The sequence below is a fragment of the Delphinus delphis genome, chromosome 3 (assembly GCF_949987515.2).
Source record: "Delphinus delphis chromosome 3, mDelDel1.2, whole genome shotgun sequence".
NCBI classification, from domain to species: domain Eukaryota; kingdom Metazoa; phylum Chordata; class Mammalia; order Artiodactyla; family Delphinidae; genus Delphinus; species Delphinus delphis.
Window position 1 is genome coordinate 117879754 of NC_082685.1, and position 24926 is coordinate 117904679.

Consider the following 24926-nt stretch of genomic DNA (forward strand, 5'->3'; position numbering starts at 1 on the left):
CCTCGTTCCTGACATTTGCTGTACGTCTGTTAGGTAGAACTCATTGTGTATGACAACTTCCTGATGTGATGCAATACAAAGTACCCAGAACAACTTGTGAATTTTCTTGATAAAAAAAAATTGAAACTACTTTAATAAAGCACTTAGATCTGACTTCTGATTTACAGGAATAAAGAGGTGAAACAAGCTACCTACACTACTAGGAAGCAATCAGACTAATCAGAATAGAGAACTTTCTACAGGGCAACTGGTTCCTTCAAGTCAATGACTGTAAGAAGAAGAGGTTGGGGGGTGCATATAATCTGTTGCAGCTACTCAATTCAGTTCAACTAGAGATCTTATGATGGGGTTACGTCCCAATAAACCTATCCTAAGTTGAAAAGATCCTAAGTCAAAATGAATTTAATACACCTAACCCTTTTTTAATGTATTTTTTTAAGTCTTTATTGAATTTGTTACAATATTGCTTCTGTTTTATGTTTTGGCTTTTTGGCTGCGAGGCACGTGGAATCTTAGTTCCCTGACCAGGGATTGAACCAGCACTCCCTTCATTGGAAGGTGAAGCCTTAACCACCAGACCGCCAGGGAAGTCCCAATACACCTAACCTTAAATGTGCTCAGAACACTTAACATTAACCTACAGTTGGGCAAAATCATCTAAAACAGCCTATTTTATAATAAAGTGTTGAAAATGTCATGTAACTTATTGACTACTGTACTGAAAGTGAAAAACAGAATGGTTTAAGTATACTGGTTGTTTGCCTCTGTGACTGTGTGGCTGACAGATGTGGCTCGCTGCTGCGGCCCAGCATCATGAGAGTAGTGTTAGCCCAGGAAAAGATCAAAGTTCAAAATTCAAAGTATGGTCTCTACTAAATGCACATAGCTTTTGCACCATCAGAGTTGAAATATCCTAAGCTGAACCATCATAAGCAGGAGACCAGCGTATGCTATTGTAGAGGGAAAGCAGCCATAGATAATATGTAAACCTATGGGTGTGGCTTTGTTCCAATAAAACTTTATTTATAAAACCAGTCAGCTGGTAAATCATAGTTTGACATGACGAAACAACCAACCAAACAACCATCACCACCACCACCATTTTTAAGAAAAATGTATTAGCAAAAGCACCACTAGCCTGGATTTTAAAAGACTGTGACTGTTTGAGATGTAAAAAGATATTTGGGTCCCCAACTAAGAAAGCTGTTCAGATGGGCATAATCTCTAATGCCCTCTTCAGATATGGCCAAAGTTAGTAATGGATAGGGAGAACCTCCCAAAGGGTAGAATGTACCACAGATAAAGAACTGCTTCCAGAGAGCCAAATCCAAAGGTGTCCCCTGTCCCCTAGGAAAGGGCACCTCCTATCACTTGCCAAGCAATATTTCAGAATTGCTACAGTCCTCCTCCACTATTGTTTGCTGGCTGTATGAAGCAGTATAGCTTGTCTTTTCAGTTCATAGGTCTCCAGATCAGGAAGAGCTACATCTGAAATAATGTGAAGACTCTTCGAACTGGTATGACTAGATGACATTGTTAGCTTACCTTCTTTGGGGAGAGGTGCATCTTTTACATGCAAAAGGGAAGTTAATATTTAAGACCAAGGTAGCAGGCTGTGGTACACTATATTCTTTTCAGCAAATATCCATTTGGTTTCCCCAGCACTTCCCTGATGTGAGAGTATACTTTCGTGCCCCAGTGATGTTGAGCTTGAGTGGAACCTGGGTGGAAATAATGTATACCTGTTCCAAGTAGAAACGAAATGTGCTTGTATAATTTGACTTGGCCTCATAAGCCATGAGCATGTGTTTCAGATAGTGGCTGCACGCCCAGCCTGGGTCCTAGAATGATCATCCAAACCATGGATCCAACAGAGAATATGTTTCTTATAAGCCACTGAGATTTGAGGTTTTTCAGCAGGATTTCCAAGAAAGCTAACTAATACAATTTCTCCCTCAGAGCTGGGCTGTAAGAGGGAGCACACAACAGGACAATAAAATCTTAGGAAAATGCAGAAAGTTTTTCTGAGGATGGTGGTAACCCTTGCTGGCTCCTTAGTTGCAGCATGCAAACTGTTAGTTGAGGCATGCATGTGGGATCTAGTTCCCTGAGCAGGGATCCCTTAAAGTCCATCTTAAAAGAATGTTGAAAACACTACATTGTCTATAAAAATTATCAACAGCTCCAAATTAATAAAGAGCTCAAATTAGTTTTCCAAAACTGCAATTGGATTCTATAAAAGGTGGCAAGTTCTATTTTTTAATAAGATAGAATAATATTTATTCTTTTTATTTTTTAACTTATAAAAGTAATGCACAATAAACATAAAAATACAAAAGAAAAAAGTCACAAATTTTCTATAATAACCACAACTGTTAACATTGTGAATATGTTTTTCTTTTTCTTTCTTTTTCATGATTGAGGTGCTTTATTTGGGTGTCTGTTTAAAAATGCATAAGGGGGAGTGAGAGAACTGGGGAAATGGTGGTCAAAGGGTACAAACTTGCAGTTAGAAGATGAATAAATTTTGGAGATCTAATGTACAGCACTGTGATTCTAGTTAACAATACTATATTACATACTTCAAAGTTACTAAGAGGGTAATCTTAAATGTTCTCACCATGATAAAGAAATGATAATTATGTAACATGATGGAGGTGTTAGCTAATGCCATGGTGGTCAAATCAACATGTTGTACATCTTAAACTTACACAATGTTATATATCAATTATATCGCAAATTTTTTTTAAAAAGGCAAAAGAAAATCTCTAGTGAGACAGAACTAAAATGAGATTTATGTGAATAAAATACAATTGACAGTTGAAAAAAATAAAGATGTGGATATGCTTTTCTAAATTTCCAATATTTTGGTTGACAAACAAATACAGAGAAGTATTCCAAATGAGAGTTGGGACTTACAGGAATGTCGTAAAAAAAAAAGTCCACATTCAGTGGAAAGCTGGACTAGATATCTTTTGGGACACTTCCAAGGCTAACATTTTCAGATTCTTTTAGATTATGCCAGTCACTTTATCATATTTAAAGCAGTAAATTCCATGTACCACTGTTAAGCTAAAAAAAAATTGCAGTATTAGAACAGTTCCAAAAACACTGAAAAGCATTTCACTTGAAATTTGCAATTTAAATGACATTAAAGACAGAAACAAAAATACGTCAAAACAGAATTCTTATTGGATCATGGTGAGATTCTTCTCAAGCTGCAGAACAGTTTCCTTAAGGGCAGAATCCTCTGCCCAGTTGGCTTTACTCCCCAAAATGAGGTTCTGTAATTAAGAAAAAAAATTTTTAAATTAATGTTCTAAGTACTCTTAAAAATTTATCAAGATTTTTAAAAAATCCTCAGAACTTCCCTGGTGGCGCAGTGGTTAAGAATCCACCTGCCAATGCAGGGGACACGGGTTTGAGCCCTGGTCCGGGAAGATCCCACATGCCATGGAGCAACTAAGCCTGTGCACCTTAACTACTGAGCCTGCGCTCTAGAGCCCGCGAGCCACAACTACTGAGCCTGCAAGCCACAGCCACTGAGCCCGTGTGCTGCAACTACTGAGCCTGCGCGCCTAGAGCCCATGCTCCGCAACAAGAGAAACCCCTGCAATGAGAAGCCTGCGCACCACAATGAAGAGCAGCCCCCGCGCACCACAACTAGAGAAAAGCCCGCGCACAGCAACGAAGACCCAATGTAGCCAAAAATAATAAATTAAATAAAGTAAAGAGGGACTTCCCTGGTGGTCCAGTGGCTAAGACTCCATGCTCCCAATACCGGGGGCCCGGGATTGATCCCTGGTCAGGGAACTAGATCCCACATGCCGCAACTGAGAGTTCGCATGCCACAACTAAAGATCCTGCACGCAGCAATGAAGATCCCAGTACAGCCAAATAAATAAATATTAAAAAAAAAAAAAAAGTAAAGAAAAACCTCCAGGCTAAATGAACACATAAAATTTAAAAACTGACATAATGGGGACTTCCCTGGTGGCGCAGTGGTTAAGAATCTGTCTGCCAATGCAGGGGACAAGGGTTCGATCCCTGGTCCGGGAAGATCCCACATGCCGTGGAGGAACTAAGCCCCTGCACACCAACTACTGAGCCTGTGTGCCACAACTACTGAAGCTCCTGCGCCTAGAGCCCGTGCTCTGCAACAAGAGAAGACATTGCAATGAGAAGCCCAAGCACCACAACAAAGAGTAGCCCCTGCTCGCCAGAACTAGAGAAAGCCTGTGTGCAGCAAAGAAGACCCAACACAGCCAAAAAATAAATAAATAAACTTAAAAAATAAAAAAAACCCTGACATGACAATAACTACCAATATTCATTGAGAATTTGCTTCAAGCAGACACTATGCTAAACAGATTAACATGAATTATCACCTTTAGTTCTAATAACCACTCTTCCTACACAAGGAAACTAATGCTTAGAAAAGTTATATAATTTCCTCAAGGTCAGCAACTTTTTTTAAAAAATTTATTTATTTTCATTTATTTATTTGTGTGCAGGCTTTTTCTAGTTGCAGTGAGCGGGGGCCACTCTTTGTTGCGGTGCGTGGGCTTCTCATTGCGGTGGCTTCTCTTTTTGCAGAGCATGGGCTCTAGGCACGTGGGCTTCAGTAGTTGTGGCATGCAGGCTCAGTAGTTGTAGCGCAAGGGCTTATTTGCTCCATGGCATGTGGGATCTTCCCAGACTGGGGATCGAACCGTGTCCCCTGCATTGGCAGGCGGATTCTTAACCACTGTGCAACCAGGGAAGTCCCTCAGCAACTATTAAGTAGCTGGTAGGATCTTAACTCTAGATTCCCATCACCTGCATCCATGTTTTCCCCACTTCCCAACTTGAAGTCTAATGTTCTCCGTCGTTATACCATTCTGCCTCCACAGAGCTGCTGACATCATTTCCATTTATAAATGCCTAAGGTCTAACTATAACAAAAAACCAAAGCCTTAAATGCTAAACACATAAATTCAAGATATATGTAAACAGCTTGATATTCAGTACTGAATTATTTAGTAAGACCAAAAACTAAATGAAAAAAAAAAAGGAAAAGAAAACTAAATGAAAATAAGCCTGAAAGTAATAGAACCATTCACTTTTGAAAAGTTCTTTACCCCGCTTCCTATTTTATAAAAATATTACCTGGAACACATGTTGAATAACTGTAGTAATCTGTATCTCCATCTCCAGGTTTTGTTGTATGGTCTTTATCTTCCCCGAATTTTCCATACTACCCAAATCATCTTTCTGTTTGTTCTTTTCAGTCTGTATTTCGAAAAGCTTCCTTTCTGAAGCTTGTTTTAACTCTATTGGGTTAAAAATAAAACCATATACTATATATGATAACTCCTATAAACAAGAATCTTGAAAACTTATGAAGCAGAACAGTTACTGATTATTTCAGTCAAGAGAAAATTTTTAATAAGCAGCATTTTAGGCTGCAGTTCCATTTTGATCTGAAAATGATTTCTCTGGTGCAAAACACCAATATTTTAATTTCATACTTAGTATGTCCTCTGTGAGATGTTCAAGGTATGTATGTATGACAATGATACTGTCTACAAATGTTTGCTGTGGCATCATGTCAAAGAGGACTTACTCCGGGTTGCCAAAAAAATAGCAGGAGATATATGTAAGGAAATACTTTCCCCCCCTTTATTTACAAAAATTACAACATCAACAAGATGAATTTTCAAGGAAAGGTAAGATTCCCTTCTCCAGGGATAAATACCATCAACCATTTTTTTTTGTTGTTCCTGAAATGTTCTGAGAACTAAACTAGAAATCTTCCTGGTAAACCCATCTTAAGTTGAAAATATTCTAAGTCAAAAATGCACTTAGTACACCTAATCTACCAAACATCACAGCTTAACTTAGCCTACCTTAAACATGCTCAGAACACTTACATTAGCCTGCAAATGGGCAAAATCATCTAACACAAAGCCTGTTTTATAACAATGTGTTAAATATCTCATGTAATTTATTGAATACTGTACTGAAGGTGAAAAACATAATAGTTGTAAGTGTATTGGTTGTTTACCCTTATGATCACGTGGCTGATAGGAGCTGGGGCTCTATGTTGCTGCCCAGCATCACAATGGAGTATGTTACTAGCCCAGGAAAAGAGCAAAATTCAAAATCTGAATTCAGTTTCTACTAAATGCATATCATCATAAAGTCAAAAAATCATTAAGTCGAAACATCATAAGCTGGGGACAGATAGTATTTGAAAACATAAATGGGTGTATCTCAGGAGCTTGGTTCCTTGACAGGAATGCAATGGAAAAAAAGCCAAAGGGTGATTAGATCAGATGACCAGGACTACTTCTAATCCTGAGATTACTTACAAAAAGGCAAATCTACATAATATTTTAAAATAATAAATCATGCCTATACTGTTAAATGAAAAAAGCAGTTTACAACACAGAATAAAATTATGCCAATTTTATTTTATAAATAAGAAGCATTGAAGATCGATTATCTCTTGATAAAATTAAAAATTTAACTTCCTATGTATGTTTTTCTGTTTCTAAATTCTTTATAGAGAATATGTGTTACTTCTGAAATACATTTCAATAAAACATTTCAATGCAAAAAGCCATCTCATGTTCATTAAGTTAAAAAGCTGTAGAACCATATGCATCAAGTGATCATTTAAAAATTATGTTTAGGGGGCTTACTTGGTGGCACAGTGGTTAAGAATCCGCCTGCCAATGCAGGGGACACGGGTTCGAGCCCTGTTCTGGGAAGATCCCACATGCCGCGGAGCAGCTAAGCCCGTGCACCACAACTATTGAGGCTGCGCTCTAGAGCCCAAGAGCCACAACTACTGAGCCCACATGCTGCAACCACTGAAGCCTGTGCGCCTAGAGCCCGTGCTTCACAACAAGAGAAGCCACCGCAATGAGAAGCCGGCGCCCCGCAACTAGAGAAAGCCCGAGCGCAGCAACAAAGACTCAACGCAGCCAAAAATAAAATAAAATAAATAAATTTGAAAAAAATTATGTTTATTTAAATACATTTATATGGGTGTGGAAAAAGGCCTGGAATGATGTACTCCTAACTGTGGTCACACAGGATGGAGGTATGGCTTTCACATTATACTTTTTTGTATTATTTGATATTCCTTCCCCCACTGAGAATATCTTAAGTTTTGTGACTTAAAGTTCTAAAATAACAAATCAAGCAAAATCCATTTTATATACTACTTTTTAAATTGCTATGTCCAAAATTTTAAGGAAATTAAAAAATTTTTCAGTGATTGAGAGATCTGGCCTTATCAATCTTCATATTAAGTGAAAATGTGTTCTCCAAAAAAAAAAAAAAAAGTGTTCTACATACGCAATCTCTTCTTTCTAACATCAAGCAATTTGTCTTCCAAGTCCCGGGTTTCCTGTTATTAGAAATACAAAGATTAAGGCACATAACCTAAGAACACACCTATAATATTTAAATCACTGAATTTATCTATTCATATTTTCTAGAGCTCCAGTTTTCAATTCCTCTGTTTCCACACAACAAAAGGGAAAGGAAAAGTAGCTTAAATGATAAGTAGATAATTAGTCAGAAATAATGGAATTATGGAAAAGAGAGAAAATTTAAGGACAGTGAATTCCAACCCTATCAGTCTCTTTGGGCAATCCTATTTAGTCACATACAGTTACCAGCAAGAACGTTACTGAAATCATGAGAATGCATAAGCAGCTTTATATTCAGAGTTACCTGCTGTGATTTCATTACTGATTTATTTAGACTTAGTATTTGTTTCATGTTATCCATGAGCACACTGAAAAGGAATCAAAAATATGATTAACAGTTAAAAAAACTCAATTAAGAAATCAGTTAGTATATATTTACTTTCATTATATTCACTGTACACTTCAGTAGAAAATCATTGTTTAACAAAATAAGTCTGGAAAAATTTGATGTAAACTAAATTTCTGTTTAGAATTAGAGATGCATTTCCCTAGAAAAATTTTTGCTCACAGACAACAAAGAATATCAAATAACATTTCTTTTGTTTTTTCTCTTGGCTGCACTGCACGGCATGTGGGATCTTAGCTCCCCGACCAGGGATCAAACCGGTGCCCCCTGCAGTGGAAGCTCGGAGTCTTAACCACTGGACCGCCAGGGAATTCCCCAGGAACATTTCTAAAAATCTCATATTTAGGGGGAAAAAACCCTAACAGCTTGCTAATACATAGCTTTTTTTTTGGAAACAGACTTTAGTTTTTAGACAAGTTTTAGGTTCAAAGCAGAACCGAGTGGAAGGGAAGCCCATGTACACGCTGCCCCCATGCTTGCACAGCCTCCCCCGCAGCAGAGCAATTCATTTGTTACAAATGATGAACCTACACTGACGCATCATTATCATCCAGAGGCCATGGTTTACATTAGGGTTAGGGTTCACTCTTGGTGTTGTACATGCTATGAGTTGACAAATGTATAATGACATGTATCTACCATTATCATATCATACAGAATAGTTTCAGTGAATAAAGTGCTTTTATCCCCATTTCTCCAACAAGTATTTCTTTTTTTTTTTTAAATTAGTTTATTTATTTATTTTTGGTTGTGCTGGGTCTTTGTTGCTGCGCACGGGCTTTTTCTCTAGTTGCGGGGAGCAAGGGCTCTAGGTGTGTGGGCTCAGTAGTTGTGGTGTATGGGCTTAGTTGCTCTATGGCATGTGGCATCTTCCTGGACCAGGGCTCGAACCCGTGTCCCCTGCATTGGCAGGCGGATTCTCAACCACTGCGCCACCAGGGAAGCCCCTCCAACAAGTATTTCTGAGTGACTACTACATGGCAAGACTATGCCAGGCACCAGGAATATAAAACAGAGTAAAATATAGTACATGTTTTCAAAGAGGAAAGAATCTTATGGGGGAAAAAATAAATCCACAACCATCATATGGTTTCACTACAACCAGTAATGGATATGAACCCTTCTAAGAGCTGTGCAAAGGGTGGAACGAGGGAAATCCTTGAGTCTTAAAAGATGTAAAGTATAGTTGAACCTTGAACAATGCAGGTGGGGTGAGTGGTTAGGGACACCAACCATCCCACACAGTCAAGAGCACTGCTATCTCTGCCTCAAAAACAAAGGAATTAAATGACTCACCCAAGGGAAGAAAGCTGAAACAGTTTGGATCAAACCCTAGTTCTTCTGATTCCACATACTGTGACCTCTAACTAAACACAAATCTTCCCCCATACTTAGTTAACTTAAAGATCTGTAAAATGAAAATACAGGTGCCATATTTATTGAAAAAAACCCCAAACAACCTGCATATAAGTGGACTTGGGCAGTTGAATCCCAGGTTGTTCAATGCTCAAGTGTAATTATGAAGATTACCTAGATCAAGCAGTTTAGTACGGCTGGAGTAAAAGGGTGGAAATAAGACTGGATGAGAATAGTGGTTCTCATATTTCAGAGTGCCACATCCCCTTGGGAGGCTCGTTAAATGTGGATTGCCAGCTCCCTATCTTCAGAGATTCTGAGTCAGCAGGTTTGGGATGGGACCAGCAATGTTACCATTGTGAAAATACTAATTATCCTGATAATCAGCCAGGCGTGAGAAACACTGTAGAAGTTTACCTGGGAGGCTGAAAACGGGGACTATTTGCACAGACCTGAGAGCTGAACTCATTTTCTGCTAGTTACAGCTATACGTGGTTGTAAACTTTAAGACAGGCTAAAGGCGCTGCCTCAGCCTACCTGGTCATTGTGCTGTCTTTGGTGTCAATGCGATGAATCTATCCTGCACTCCTTTACAAGAATGTTTTAAGCTCTCCTTTCGTGGGGGAGCAATATTTAGAGAGTTCAAATTCAGATTTTAGGATTTATGTAGTCCTGGAGTTAAATGGAATATGGGAGGAATGGGTATCAGTCAGGGCTAAGACGTCCAGATAGAGAAAGTGCCAGATCCATCTCGGTACTTTTCCTGTGCCAACAGTGGGGTGGTGGTGGTGGTGGTATTTTATCACAAGATTAGAGCTTTGGGAGATAAAATCACAGGTAAGGCCCCGGTGGCCAGGCACTTAGGATCAGATTACAGATGACCTTGATTGCCCGGCCAATTACTGAACCTACACAAGATCATTTCTGCCAATACAAAAATGAGGAGTATATTTCCTATCTCACTGAGTTGTTGTTGGCTTAAATGAGATAGCATTGCTCCTGCTTTACAGTAAATCCCAAATGAAAGTTAACTTTCAAAACCTTCCTTCCGGGGCTTCCCTGATGGCACAGTGGTTGAGAATCCGCCTGCCAATGCGAGGAACACGGTTTCGAGCCCTGGTCCAGGAAGATCCCACATGTCGTGGAGCAACTAAGCCCGTGCACCACAACTACTGAGCTTGCGCTCTAGAGACTGCGTGTCACAACTACTGAAGCCTAGAGCACGTGCTCCGCAACGAGAAGCCACTGCAATGAGAAGCCCGCACACAGCAACAAAGAGTAGCCCCCGCTCACCGCAACTAGAGAAAGCCCGTGCACAGCAACAAAGACCCAACACAGCCAAAAATAAATAAATTTATTAAAAACAAAAACAATCTTCCTTCAAAATTCTCAGATTGGGGACTTCCCTGGTGGTCCAGTGGTTAAGACTCCACATTCCCAATGCAGGGGGCCTGGGTTTGATCCCTGGTCAGGGAACTAAACCCCGCATGCCGCAACTAAGACCTGGTGCAGCCAAATAAATAAATATTAAAAAAAAAAAATCCCCCCCCCCAAAAAAAATCCCATATTGTATAGGTAAAACCTCCATTGCTTCTTAGGGTCCCGATCCATATGAAACAAAATGTCAACAGGACTATAAAAGTTGTAGTGATGAGAAGGGCCCACAGAAATTCTGTCATGTTTCTTTTTTTTTTTTTTGTCATGTTTCTTATTCCCCAGATAAAGGTGGTCGGCAGTGACAGGTAATTAAAAAAAAAAAAAATTCACAGAACTAGTCATTATGCGGATCTCCCTTATTCCCATCCTTGCCAAATCCAGAAAAAATAAAATAAAACAAACAAACAAAAAAACATACCTAGTCTTGGTGTTAATTTTCTCCATGTGTTTTTTAAGTGCACTTGAAAGCTGCATCCTATAGAGGAAAAAAGCTTCCATTATAAAACATGGTTAACATTTAGGGTACACTGAAAAAGAAAATTTAAAAATACGACAAGGTAAAGATTGATTTCTCTTTAAATATAACATAAAACAAAAGTAGGTTTTTAAACAGTATCATATGGGAAATACTTTGATAAGTAAGTTTATAGAAATATGAAGGAACAACAATATGGATGCGGCTGTTTCATGCAGTTGTGCATATGGCCAGAGAGGGGGGCTGAGCAGACCTGGCACCCAGCCTGAACTTGCTCTCCAAGCCGTCCACCTTGGTGCGGGACTGCGAGGAAGCATTAAGGCACTACAAAATGTAATGTACAACACAATAAACATGTTTAACACTGCTGTAAGTTATATGTGCAAGTTGTTAAGAGAATAAATCCTAAGAGTTCTCACCACAAGAAAATAATTTTTTTTGCTATTTCTTTAATTTTGTATCTATATGAGATGATGTTCATTAAACCGAATGTGATAATCATTTCAGGATGCATGTAAGTCAAAACATTATGCTGCACACCTTAAACTTATACAGTGCTGTATATCAATTATATCTCAATAAAACTGGAAGAAAAAAAAAGGTACTACAGAGATCAACAGGGGCCCAAAATGTGTAGAGTTAGGGAATACAAAACCATACTTGACTGTGAACTTTACAATGTGTCTGTGTAAAAGCAAGCACTGTAATTTATTTTTAAATTCAAATAGCTAATAAATAATAATAAAAAGGCAATCAGGGGCTTCCCTGGTGACGTAGTGGTTAAGAATCCACCTGCCAATGCAGGGGACACGGGTTCGAGCCCTGGTCCGGGAAGACCCCACATGCCACGGAACAACTAAGCCCGCGCACCACAACTACTGACCCTGCGCTCTAGAGCCCGAGAGCCACAACCACTGAGACTGTGTGCCACAACTACTGAAGCCCACACACCTAGAGCCTGTGCTCCACAACAAGAGAAGCCACTGCAATGAGAAACCCATGCACTGCAAAGAAAAGTAGCCCCTGCTCGCCGCAGCTAGAGAAAGCCTGTGCACAGCAATGAAGACCCAAAGCAGCCAAAAATAAATTAAAAAAAAAAAAAAGGCAATCAGCTCAGCAATATTAGTCATTTCATTAAAGGGGGATATCTTAATAGCTCTGAAGCCACTTTAGTTAAAAAGTATGATCTATATAATGAGCCAGAATATGAAATGAGGGAAAAAAGTTCACTGCTAGAAGCAATTAAAAGAGATTTAATTACTTTTCAATTAAATGTAAATAAATTCATCTGGGACGGCCAGAAATACAAGGAAAAAAGTGTTAAGAGTCATTCACTTAATTGAGATTATTAATTCAGATCATAAGTCTATAATAGAGACCACTGTCTTATTAACAACTGTATGCCAGCTCCAGCACAAAGCTTACGACACAGGAAGCACTCAAATATTTGTTGAATGAATTTTAAAATATATATGCAAAGCCTAAAATTAAAAATATATTTAAACTCACTGACAATTCTTTTACTCAATTAAGAGTTACTGGAATAGGGGACTTCCCTGGTGGTCCAGTGGTTAAGAATCCACCTTCCAATGCAGACGACACAGGTTCAATCCCTGGTCGGGGAACTAAGATCCCATATGCCACGGGACAACTAAGCCCTTGAGCCACAACTACTGAGCACACAAGCCACAACTAGAGAGCCTGCATGCCGCAACTGTTGAGCTTGAGCGCCAAAACTAGAGAGAAGCCCAGGCACCGCATGAAGATCACGCGTCCCCCAACTAAGACCCGATGCAGCCAAAAAGTAAAATAAATAAACAAATATTAAAAAAAAAGTTACTGGAGTAAATGAATCCATATAATCATTTCAAACACAGAATGAGATTTAACCTCACACTTTAATTGTCTTGACTGACATTTCCTTATTAACCCTATCTTATGTAACTTCTTCAAATGAAGACATTAATGAATGACGTAACTTTTCTCTCAGGGCTCAAAATCTGTGGGACCATTATCTAAACATCATTTTGATTGATTACTTCAGACTAGTTAAAATATCCCCTGTACCTTGAGTCATACCCATTTTGCATACTTAAAAGGTAATAATTGGGCTTCCCTGGTGGCGCAGTGGTTGAGAGTCCGCCTGCTGATGCAGGGCACGCGGGTTCGTGCCCCAGTCCAGGAAGATCCCACATGCTGCGGAGCGGCTGGGCCCATAAGCCATGGCCACTGAGCCTGCACGTATGGAGCCTGTGCTCCGCAATAGGAGAGGCCACAACAGTGAGACGCCCGCATACCACACACACACAAAAAAGGTAATAATTACCTGTCTAATGCAAGCTTTTTCATTTCAAAAGCAATTTTTGCCTCTTCAATTTCTTTTTCCAGTTCTTCAATTTTACTGCCAAAGAAGCATGAACAAAAGAATTTCAGCAATATCAGAAAAAGTAACTACTTGAAGAAAGGTATAAAGTAAATCTTTGAAGAAAGTAAAATGCCTGTTCTCTAAATAAAAGTATTCTACAGGCTCCCAACATCTATGCATTTACAGATTTGGTAAACTGATTCCTGCTATGATACTTCGCTAAGTATCTTGTTAAGGTGTGGAGGATGCCAAAAGTGTTAATATGATCACTCATGTGCATGTAAGTCTACATCCCACATCAACAACTTCTCAATATGTGCATGACAAATTACTTGGAAAAAAAAAGGAAAGGAAAAAGAAAGACAATATTATAAGGTGGATAATATTATTAAATATGTAAAAACCACAACTAAAATTTTAAAATATGACCTACGCTTCAATTTGCTTTTCCTGCATGATTTGTTCTGGAGTTTTTTCTTCATCTACAAATAAATAAATTTTTGACGTTAGTAGTATTTTATTAAAGCATTGTCCAAAAGAAATATAATGTAAGCCACAAATGCAAACCAAATATGTAATTTTTAATTTCATTTCCACACTACAAAAGAAACAAATGAAATTAATTTTAATATAGCTTATTAAACCCAACAGATCCAAAATATTATCATTTCAACAAGTAATCAATTTCTAATTACTACTGAAATATTTCACATTCTTTTCTTCTGTGCATATTTTACATTTACAGTCCATCTCAATGAGGACTAACCACATTTCAAGTGTTCAACAGTCACATGGAGCTAATGTCTATCACATCGGACAGCAGTTATGGAATGATAGAAAAAGAGTAAAAAATGAACAAGATCACAGGGCTTCCCTGGTGGCGCAGTGGTTGAGAGTCCGCCTGCCGATGCAGGGGACACGGGTTCGCGCCCCGGTCCAGGAAGATCCCACATGCCACGGAGCGGCTAGGCCCGTGAGCCATGGCCGCTGAGCCTGCGCTCCGCAACGGGAGAGGCCACAATGGGAGAGGCCCGTGTACCGCAAAAAAAAAAACAAAAAACAAAAAACAAAAAACAAGATCAATGTAAAAAAAAAAACTGTATGTCTATATTAGCAACAAACAATAGGAAATTAAACTTTAAAAATACATGTAAAATTGCACGCAAACACACAAAATACTTAAGGATAAATTTAACAAAATACATGTATGACCCCTACACTGAACACTACCAAATACTATAAGTTTATTTAATTTAATTTAATTAATTTATTTATTTGTTTCTGACTGTGTTGGGTCTTCATTGCTGCGTGTGGGCTTTCTCTAGTTGCGGCAAGCAGGGGCTATTCTTCGTTGTGGTGTGCGGGCTTCTCACTGCGGTGGCTTCTCTAGCTGTGGATCATGGGCTTTAGGCACACAGGCTTTAGTAGTTGTGGCTCGCGGGCTCTAGAGCACAGGCTCAGTAGTTGTGGTGCATGGGCTTAGTTGCTCCTTGGCCTGTGGGATCTTCCCAGATCAGGGCTTGAACCCGTGTCCCCTGCACTGGCAGGCGCATTCTTAACCACTGCGCCACCAGGGAAGACCCCATTACAAAATACTGAAATGGAAAGATAAACTATCTATATGTATTGGGAGAATCATTATCGCTAATATAACAATTTCACCCATACTGATCTATAGATCCCACTCAAATCCCAGTCAAATCTGTAGAAATTGACAAACTGATTTTAAATGCATATAGAAAAACAAAGGACCAAGAATAATCGAAGCAATTTTGACAAAGAATGTTGAAGGACTTACAAGAACTGATAATCAAGACTTACAATAAAGCTACAGTCATCCAAACAGCATGGTACCACTGTAAGGATAGACAAATACCTCAAAGGAACAGAAGAAAAAGTCCAGAAATAGACCTACACATATACAATGGATAAAGAAAAGTCTTTTCAACAGTGCTAGAAAAACTGGATTTCTATATGGAAAACAAATGAACCTTTATCCTTACTTAGCGCACACCATACACAAAAGTTACTCCAAAAGTAGCAGGATACAAAATTAATGCACAGAAATCTCTTGCATTCCTACACACTAATGATGAAAAATCTGAAAGAGAAATTAAGCAAACACTCCCATTTACCATTGCAACAAAAAGAGTAAAATACTTAGGAATAAACCTACCTAAGGAGACAAAAGACCTGTATGCAGAAAACTATAAGACACTGATGAAAGAAATTAAAGATGATACAAACAGATGCAGAGATATATCATGTTCTTGGATTGGAAGAATCAACATTGTGAAAATGACTCTACTACCCAAAGCAATCTATAAATTCAATGCAATCTCTATCAAACTACCAATGGTATTTTTCACAGAACTAGAACAAAAAAATTCACAATTTGTATGGAAATATAAAAGACCCCGAATAGCCAAAGCAATCTTGAGAAAGAAAAATGAAGCTGGAGGAATCAGGCTCGCTGACTTCAGACTATATGACAAAGCTACAGTAATCAAGACAGTATGGTACTGGCACAAAAACAGAAATATAGATCAATGGAACAGGATAGAAAGCCCAGAGATAAATCCACACACATATGGTCACCTTATTTTTGATAAAGGAGGCAAGAATATCCAATGGAGAAAAGACAGCCTCTTCAATAAGTGGTGCTGGGAAAACTGGACAGGTATATGCAAAAGTATGAGATTAGATCACTCCCTAACACCATATACAAAAATAAACTCAAAATGGATTAAAGACCTAAATGTAAGGCCAGACACTATAAAACTCTTAGAGGAAAACATAGGCAGAACACTGTGACATAAGTCACAGCAAGATCCTTTTTGACCCACCTCCTAGAGAAATGGAAATAAAACCAAAAATAAACAAACGGGACCTAATGAAACTTAAAACCTTTTGCACAGCGAAGGAAACCATAAACAATACGAAAAGACAACCCTCAGAATGGGAGAAAATATTTGCAAACGAAGCAACTGACAAAGGATTAATCTCCAAAATATACAAGCAGCTCATGCAATTCAATATCAAAAAACCAAACAACCCACTCCAAAAATGGGCAGAAGACCTAAAGAGACATTTCTCCAAAGAAGATACACAGATTGCCAACAAACACATGAATGGATTCTCAACATCCTTTCATTAGAGAAATGCACTAATCATTAGAGAAATGCAAATCAAAACTATAATGAGGTATCACCTCACACCATTAAGAATGGCCATCATCAGAAAATCTACAAACAATAAATGCTGGAGAGGGTGTGGAGAAAAGGAAATCCTCTTGCACTGTTGGTGGGAATGTAAACTGATACAGCCACTATCGAGAACAGTATGGAGGTTCCTCAAATAACTAAAAACAGAGCTACCATAGGACCCAGCAATCACACTACTGGGCATATACCCTGAGAAAACCATAATTCAAAGAGTCATGTACCGCAATGTTCACTGTAGCTCTATTTACAATAACCAGGACGTGGAAGCAACCTAAGTGTCCATCGACAGATGAATGGATAAAGAAGATGTGGCACATATACACAATGGAATATTACTCAGCCATAAAAAGAAACGAAATTGAGTTATTTGTAGTGGGGTGGATGGACCTAGAGTCTGTCATACAGAGTGAAGTAAGTCAGAAAGAGAAAAACAAATACCATATACTAACAGATATATATGGAATCTAAAAAAAAAAAAAAATGGTTTTTGAAAAACCGAGGGGCAGGACAGGAATAAAGACACAGACATAGAGAATGGACTTGAGGACACAGGGAGGGGGAAGGGCAAGCTGGGACGAAGTGAGAGAGTGGCATGGTCATATACACACTACCAAATGTAAAACAGATAGCTAGTGGGAAGCAGCCATAGAGCACAGGGAGATCAGCTCGGTGCTTTGTGTCCACCTAGAAGGGTGGGATAGGGAGGGTGGGAGGGAGACACAAGAGGGAGGAGATATGGGTATATATGTATATGTATAGCTGATTCACTTTGTTATACAGCAGAAACTAACACACCATTGTAAAGCAATTATACTCCAATAAAGATGTTTAAAAAAAAAAAAAGAATCTCAGTCCTGTACGTTAAACCTAACACCTTAAGACTTCTAGAACAAAACACAGGAGAAAACTTTGCAACCTTGGGGTAGTCACAGTTTCTTAGATAGAACTCAAAAACCACAAAGTACAAAAGAAAAGAGTGAAAAATAGTGCTTCATCAAAATTAATGCCTTCTGCTCCTCAAAAGAAATGTTAAGGAAGTAAAAAAGCAAGCAACAAACTAGGAGAAAATTTCTGCCATATATGTATACATATGTATATACATACACACATATATTTATTTATTTACCTAAAAAAGGACTGTATTCTTGTTTTTAAAGGAGTGAATATTTTATTCTTTAGTGTTTAATAGAATACATCATGTATTCAGTTATAATTAAAGAATTCAAACTCAATGAGACTAACAATCCAATTAAAAAATGGGTAAGCACCTCCTAGAGTAATGGAAATAAAAACAAAAATAAACAAATGGGACCTAATGAAACTTCAAAGCTTTTGCACAGCAAAGGAAACCATAAACAAGACCAAAAGACAACCCTCAGAATGGGAGAAAAAATTTGCAAATGAAGCAACTGACAAAGGATTAATCTCCAAAATTTACAAGCAGCTCATGCAGCTCAATAACAAAAAAACAAACAACCCAATCCAAAAATGGGCAGAAGACCTAAATAGACATTTCTCCAAAGAAGATATACAGACTGCCAACAAACACATGAAAGAATGCTCAACATCACTAATCATTAGAGAAATGCAAATCAAAACTACAATGAGATATCATCTCACACCAGTCAGAATGGCCATCATCAAAAAATCTAGAAACAATAAATGCTGGAGAGGGTGTGGAGAAAAGGGAACACTCTTGCACTGCTGGTGGGAATGTGAGTTGGTACAGCCACTATGGAGAACAGTATGGAGGTTCCTTAAAAAACTACAAATAGAACTACCATATGACCCAGCAATCCCACTACTGGGCATATACCCTGAGAAAACCATAATTCAAAAAGAGTCATGTACCAAAATGTTCATTGCAGCTCTATTTACAATAGACCGGAGATGGAAACAACCTAAGTGCCCATCATCGGATGAATGGATAAAGAAGATGTGGCACATATATACAATGGAATATTACTCAGCCATAAAAAGAAACGAAATTGAGCGATTTGTAACGAGGTGAATAGACCTAGAGTCTGTCATACAGAGTGAAATAAGTCAGAAAGAAAAAGACAAATATCGTATGCTAACACATATATATGGAATTTAAGAAGAGAAAAAAATGTCATGAAGAACCTAGGGGTAAGACAGGAATAAAGACACAGACCTACTGGAGAACGGACTTGATGATATGGGGAGGGGGAAGGGTGAGCTGTGATAGGGCGAGAGAGAGTCATGGACATATACACACTAACAAACGTAAGGTAGATAGCTAGTGGGAAGCAGCCGCATGGCACAGGGAGATCAGCTCGGTGCTTTGTGACCACCTGAAGGGGTGGGAGGGAGGGAGACACAAGAGGGAAGAGATATGGGAACATATGTATATGTATAACTGATTCACTTTGTTGTAAAGCAGAAACTAACACACCATTGTAAAGCAATTATACCCCAATAAAGATGTTAAAAAAAAAATGGGTAAGGATTTGAATGGATATTTCATAAAAGTAGATTTATACATCTACTTCATAAAAGTAGATGTATAAATTGCCAATAAGACATGAAAAGATAATCAACAACATTAGTTATTAGGGAAATGTAAATTAAAACCACACGAGATACTACTATATACTTACTAGAATGGCTAAAATTTAAAAAGACTGACAGGGGACTTCCCTGGTGGTGCAGTGGTTAAGAATCCACCTGCCAATGCAGGGGACACGGGTTCGATCCCTGGTCTGGGAAGATCCCACATGCCACGGGGCAACTAAGCCCGTGCGCCACAACTACTGAGCCCGCGTGCGACATCTACTGAAGCCCACACCCTAGAGCCTGTGCACTGCAACTACTGAGCCCGTGCTCCACAATAAGAGAAGCCACTGCAATGAGAAGCCCACACAGTGCAGTGAAGAGTAGCCCCTGCTCGCTGCAACTAGAGTAACCCGTGCACAGCAACGAAGACCCAACGCAGCCAAAAAATAAATTAACTAAAAAAAAAATGGTGAGGGCTTCCCTGGTGGCGCAGTGGTTGAGAGTCCACCTGCCGATGCAGGGGAAACGGGTTCGTGCCCCGGTCCGGGAAGATCCCACATGCCATGGAGCGGCTGGCCCCGTGAGCCATGGCTGCTGAGCCTGCACATCCGGAGCCTGTGCTCCGCAACGGGAGAGGCCACAACAGTGAGAGGCCCATGTATGGCAAAAAAAAAAAGGTGAATTTTGTTACACGAATTAAATCACAAAAGGAAGATGTTCAGAAACAAAAAAATACATACCATATAAATCCATTACATCAAATTCTAGAACAGTACTGTCCAAACCACTGTTCTGTTCTGTGATGAATGAAATGCTTAATATCTGCACTGTCCAATATGGTAGCCACCAGCCACATTGTGGCTTCAGCATTTGATATGTGATTAGTGCAACAAAGAATTTTAAATTTTATTTGATTTTAATTAACTTAACTTTAAAAGGCCACCTGTAGCTAGTGACTACTGTATTGGACAGCACTACTCTAGAAGACAAATCTGTAGCAACAGAAATCAAATTGATGGTTGCTGGGGTCAGGGTGGGGACTGAGTGTGAAGTGGCACGGGTAGGTGTGACAGAAATGTTCTACGTCTTGATTGTGGTGGTAGTTACAGAGATGTATACATTTGTTAGAACTCACCAAATTGTACCCTTAAAATAGATGCACTTATTGTAAAAAAAATTTCTTCATGCAATAAAGTCTCAGTTATATATATATATGTATATAGAGAGAGTGTGTGTGTGTGTGTGGGGGTGGGGGGGTACGCGGGTCTCTCACTGCTGTGGCCTCTCCCGTTGTGGAGCACAGGCTCCGGACGTGCAGGCTCAGCGGCCATGGCTCATGGGCCCAGCCGCTCTGCGGCATGTGGGATCTACCCAGACCAGGGCACGAACCCATGTCCCCTGCATCGGCAGGCGGACTCTCAACCACTGCACCATCAGGCAAGCCCTCAGTAATATACTTTTTAATGGTAAAACACTAATCAATTTTAGACAAATATCTTCTCTCAAAGACTACAACCTAACTACTTATGGTTTGCTTCAAATCTGTCCTCTCCTTTAGTTGTAGAAATTCTGGAGTGTGGACTATTAAATCTACTCAAGTTTTCAGATGTCACAAGCCCTTAAAAATAAAATTATCTATACAAGGAAAACAAGAACTGCAGGAGGAGGCAGACTCTTTTATCACTTGGATTTTAGCTTTAAGGTCATCTTCTCGAAGAAGCCATCTCTGATTCCTCTGTCTAAAGTAGACACTCCCTCTTATCATACCAATATTTCCTTCATCACATTTACCTCACCTCATAATTATCTCACATGTTTCTTTGCTTACCTGTTTTGCTACATAGAATTTAAGCTCCATGAGGGTAAAGTCTGCCTTGTTCAACACCATATCTCCATCCCTAGCATCAATTCATTCAACTATGAGTGCAGGAATACTCATAGAGATAATTCTTCAGTGGTCCAAATTTTGAATAGCTTTTCCCTTATACCTCGACATCTAAGATCAAATATACATTTTTTTTTCTTTTCTTTTCTTTTTTTATGCGGTACGCGGGCCTCTTACTGTTGTGGCCTCTCCCGCTGCGGAGCACAGGCTCCAGATGCGCAGGCTCAGTGGCCATGGCTCACGGGCCAAGCCGCTCCGCGGTATGTGGGATCTTCCCGTACCGGGGCACGAACCCGTGTCCCCTGCATCGGCAGGCGGACTCTCAACCACTGCGCCACCAGGGAAGCCCTAAATATACTTTTTTATTATGTGGGCTCTCATGCCAGAAAAAGCATTAGGTATGTCGTACTTCTCATCTCTAAGGTAAACATAATTGGTTTAATACAAGGAACATGGGCTTTGGAAACAAGAACACCATTAATTCCTCCAGGGGAAGGGCAGGGACCTACTAACCATCTTTGAGTTAAGCATTTTTTAAATTGAAGTATAGTTGATTTACAATGTTGTATCAGTTTCAGGTATACAGCAAAGTGATTGAGTTTTACATATATATATATATATATATATACACATTTATATATATATTTTATATATGTAATAGATATTCTTTTTCAGGAGGTAAGCATTATCGATGTAACAAAAGGGATATGGCTTTGGAGGCAAGAAGGCCTGGTTCATATCCTAGTTCCTATAGTTACTAGTTACAGTAAGCAGAAAAGAGGCTGGGGGGCCCATTTTTTTAGGGTTTGGTTTGGTTTGGTTTTTTGCAAAATATGACTTTAGAAACCCTGGAATGGAGATGGAAAACACACCAGAAATGCCTTCAGATCTATGGCCTTAAAGAGAGCTTGAGCAGAGCTCAAAAATTACCTAAGTTCAAACACGGATTCAGGGAAGTGATTAAGACATCTATGAGGTCCCTCGGCTTCTCCACAATTTTTTTTTTTTAAAGATTTATTTATTTATTTATTTTGGAGGTGCCAGGCCTTAGTTGCGGCACATGAGATGTTCGTTGTGGCACGTGGGTTCTTTTAGTTGCGGCATGCGTGTGGGATCTAGTTCCCTGACCAGGGATTGAACCTGGGCCCCCTGAGCTGGGAGCGTAGAGTCTCATCCACTGGACCACCAGGGAAGTTCCTCCACAATTCCTGATTCCACCTAGTGTACTATTTGATTTTACTCTTTAAGCTTATTTCATAGGGAAAGAAAGAGTAACCAAAATCTATCTTTGTGACCCAAGGGCTTACAATAAATCAGGTGGCTATTAGGTGGTCATTACTTCAGGATGACTAAACCATCATTTTACTACTCTCTTGGTCCCTGAGATTTCTGGATTAATAATTTTAAAAGATAAATTTAAAATTTTTCTGTGTTTAGAATTGAAAATTTTTACTTACGCCTTTATGCCTCTTCTGCTCTCATGCCAATAATCCAGTGTTTCTCAAAGTATAGGTCTCAGATCACTTGCTTTACAATCATCTAATCTGCTAATTTAATGTTCAGGTTGTTGATGGTAGCAAGTTTTGTGATACCCTAAGCCCACAGGGATTTCCCAATTCTCTGATCAACAGAACTTAATTGTCCTGTATTGTTATTTACTTGTTTTATATACATTTCTTGAATTCCTAACTAGTTCCTTAGGGCCAGGGCAAGCCTGCTTTTTGCATTCTTACAGGGTATAGTACTGCATTATGCTGGCCCTCCCATTCCCTAAATAAATATATTTTTGTAAAATTGGTGTTTTCCCTGGAGTACTGTTCATCAGTACTCACAAAACCTTATTTGAAAATGAAAATACTTACTTGCATCAACCATTGATTTATATTCCAAGAGTTGTTGTTTGGTCTGTGCTCTTACCCTGAAAACAGATAAAGAGAAGAAAGTTATATACTTATTGAGGTTTTACTCATTACTATATTATAAATCAACTCATCTTTTTGGCAAGTTGATGCAACAAAATGAGTATAAATAAATAGCATTAAGGTCTTCCATTTTGGCCTATTTAAAACAGGTATAAAGAATTTAAGGCCTCAGAAAAATACTCAAAATGAAATACAGTAGGAAAACAGCATCTGTGAGGAAAAGTTTAAAATTTGATTTTTAAATTTATTCTTAATGGGCCACACTGAAATGAGGCTTAAAGAGAAGGGCTACACAAAGAAATAGATCAAAACGAGTCAGGTGGACCTTTGTGAGAATAGTGTTTGGTAGCCAGGACCTCTTTTGGGCATTTCTTCCTAAGAGGAAAACACAACAAATAAGGGGATAGGGGAAGGTAATATGGGGAAGCTATTCTTTCCAGGAGTTGATGAAGCCCATATATGCATTCAAGAAGGCCATGGGATACTCTAGCTGTGGACAGTGGCTAATACGGCCATCCAGAATTGACAATGGACTACAGTAGCATTTTCCTATATGGCTCCAAGAACTCTGGATAGGGAATGACCAGATCCAAAGACTCACAGATAATATGAATGGGAATAGTTAAAGGCAAGAGCTCCGACCCGGTGTCTTCTAAACTTCTTCCTCTGATGTATATATTATAAAAGACTGTCCCATCTCCCATCACTGTTGCCTATCCCTGTCCACAGGTCCCACAACTCACTGTCAGAGGGTCGGGTATATGGCCCAAAGACTGGGGTGAGACCTTGAGAGAATACAAAGAAGTTCATGAATCATGTGAGAATGGGTGAAAGCATGCCTCCATCTTTGAGAAGCCTTTGAAGGAGAGGATGGTGAGTCTTGGGAAATACAACTCTGTTTGACAGAGACTCTTCATAGTAAGCCGACCAGATCAAATCAGCTTGAACCTGCAGAGCAGCTCCTGGGCAAAGACATCTACATAATCACGAGAAAAAAGTTGGTCCTGAGGTTGTGTTCCAATAAAACTTTACTTAAGGGGACTGAAATTTAATTTCACATAATTTTCACCTGTTATTAAATATTCTTGTGACTTCCCCCCCACACACACCATTTAAACACATGAAAACTATCCTTAGCTTGAGGGGGTCACACAAAAACAGAGTAGGATGGATAAGGCCAGGGCCACAGTTGCCCACTGGTGTAAAAGACTGATGTCCTTTCTCATCAAATCTTGCCCTAGCAACGTAGAGACGTTGCTTCCTGGTAGAAAATATAACAAATGAAGCTTCTGCATTGAAAAGGGCCATACCTACAACAGAAAAGGGCGGAGCCTCCTCCCTCCGAAGTTATCAGGGCTTCGATGCAGCCCACATAAGGGCTTGAAAATCGGGGTCCCAGGGCATGTTTGGTTAAGAAAGGAGGCGTTAATTACAGCTCAGTAGGCTCTAAGGGCCCTTTGCTAAACGCTGACTCCAGAATATCTCGTTTAATGCCCACAGCAACTCTGCTAGGAAGCTGTCATTTTTCTCTGCTTTGCCAAGATGAAGAAAGGGGCTTAAAGAGCTTAAGTGAATGATGCAGTCACGCAGCCATTAAGCGACCGACGCTGAATTCGAACCCTGGACATTTCTAAGCAAAGCGGGGAGCTCCTGGCCACGACGCCCACTTGGTTCCCACCCAGCCGGCCAGCGGGAACAACCTGAGCAGCAGGGCCATGCGGTCCTCGGGACGCGGCGCCTGGGCGCCGGCGACCTGCGGCGGCTCGCCTTCCCCTCTGGAGTCCGCGGCCTCGGCAGCGGCTTCCTCCTCGGACTGCGTCTCCATCCGCTGCGCGAAGTGCTACCACTCAGGACCGGAACACTCTGCCCTAGAAGGGACCGCTTTTCCCGCCACTAAATTGACACCGGAAGGGAC

General features: G+C 39.6%; 1 protein-coding gene and 1 pseudogene across 1 annotated transcript; both read right to left on the bottom strand.

The window, feature by feature from the left end:
* Positions 1-801: 801 nt before the first annotated feature.
* CENPH (centromere protein H) lies at positions 802-24926 on the bottom strand. Its single transcript, XM_060009384.1, has 9 exons — positions 24712-24926; positions 22952-23007; positions 13897-13945; positions 13425-13499; positions 11042-11098; positions 7729-7792; positions 7348-7399; positions 5149-5312; positions 802-3284 (listed from the first exon to the last, which is right to left on the bottom strand). Exons 1-9 carry the CDS (start codon positions 24834-24836, stop codon positions 3189-3191), a joined length of 738 nt encoding a protein of 245 aa, XP_059865367.1. The 5' UTR covers positions 24837-24926; the 3' UTR covers positions 802-3188.
* On the bottom strand, positions 23439-24319 carry LOC132421628 (mesoderm-specific transcript homolog protein pseudogene; annotated as a pseudogene).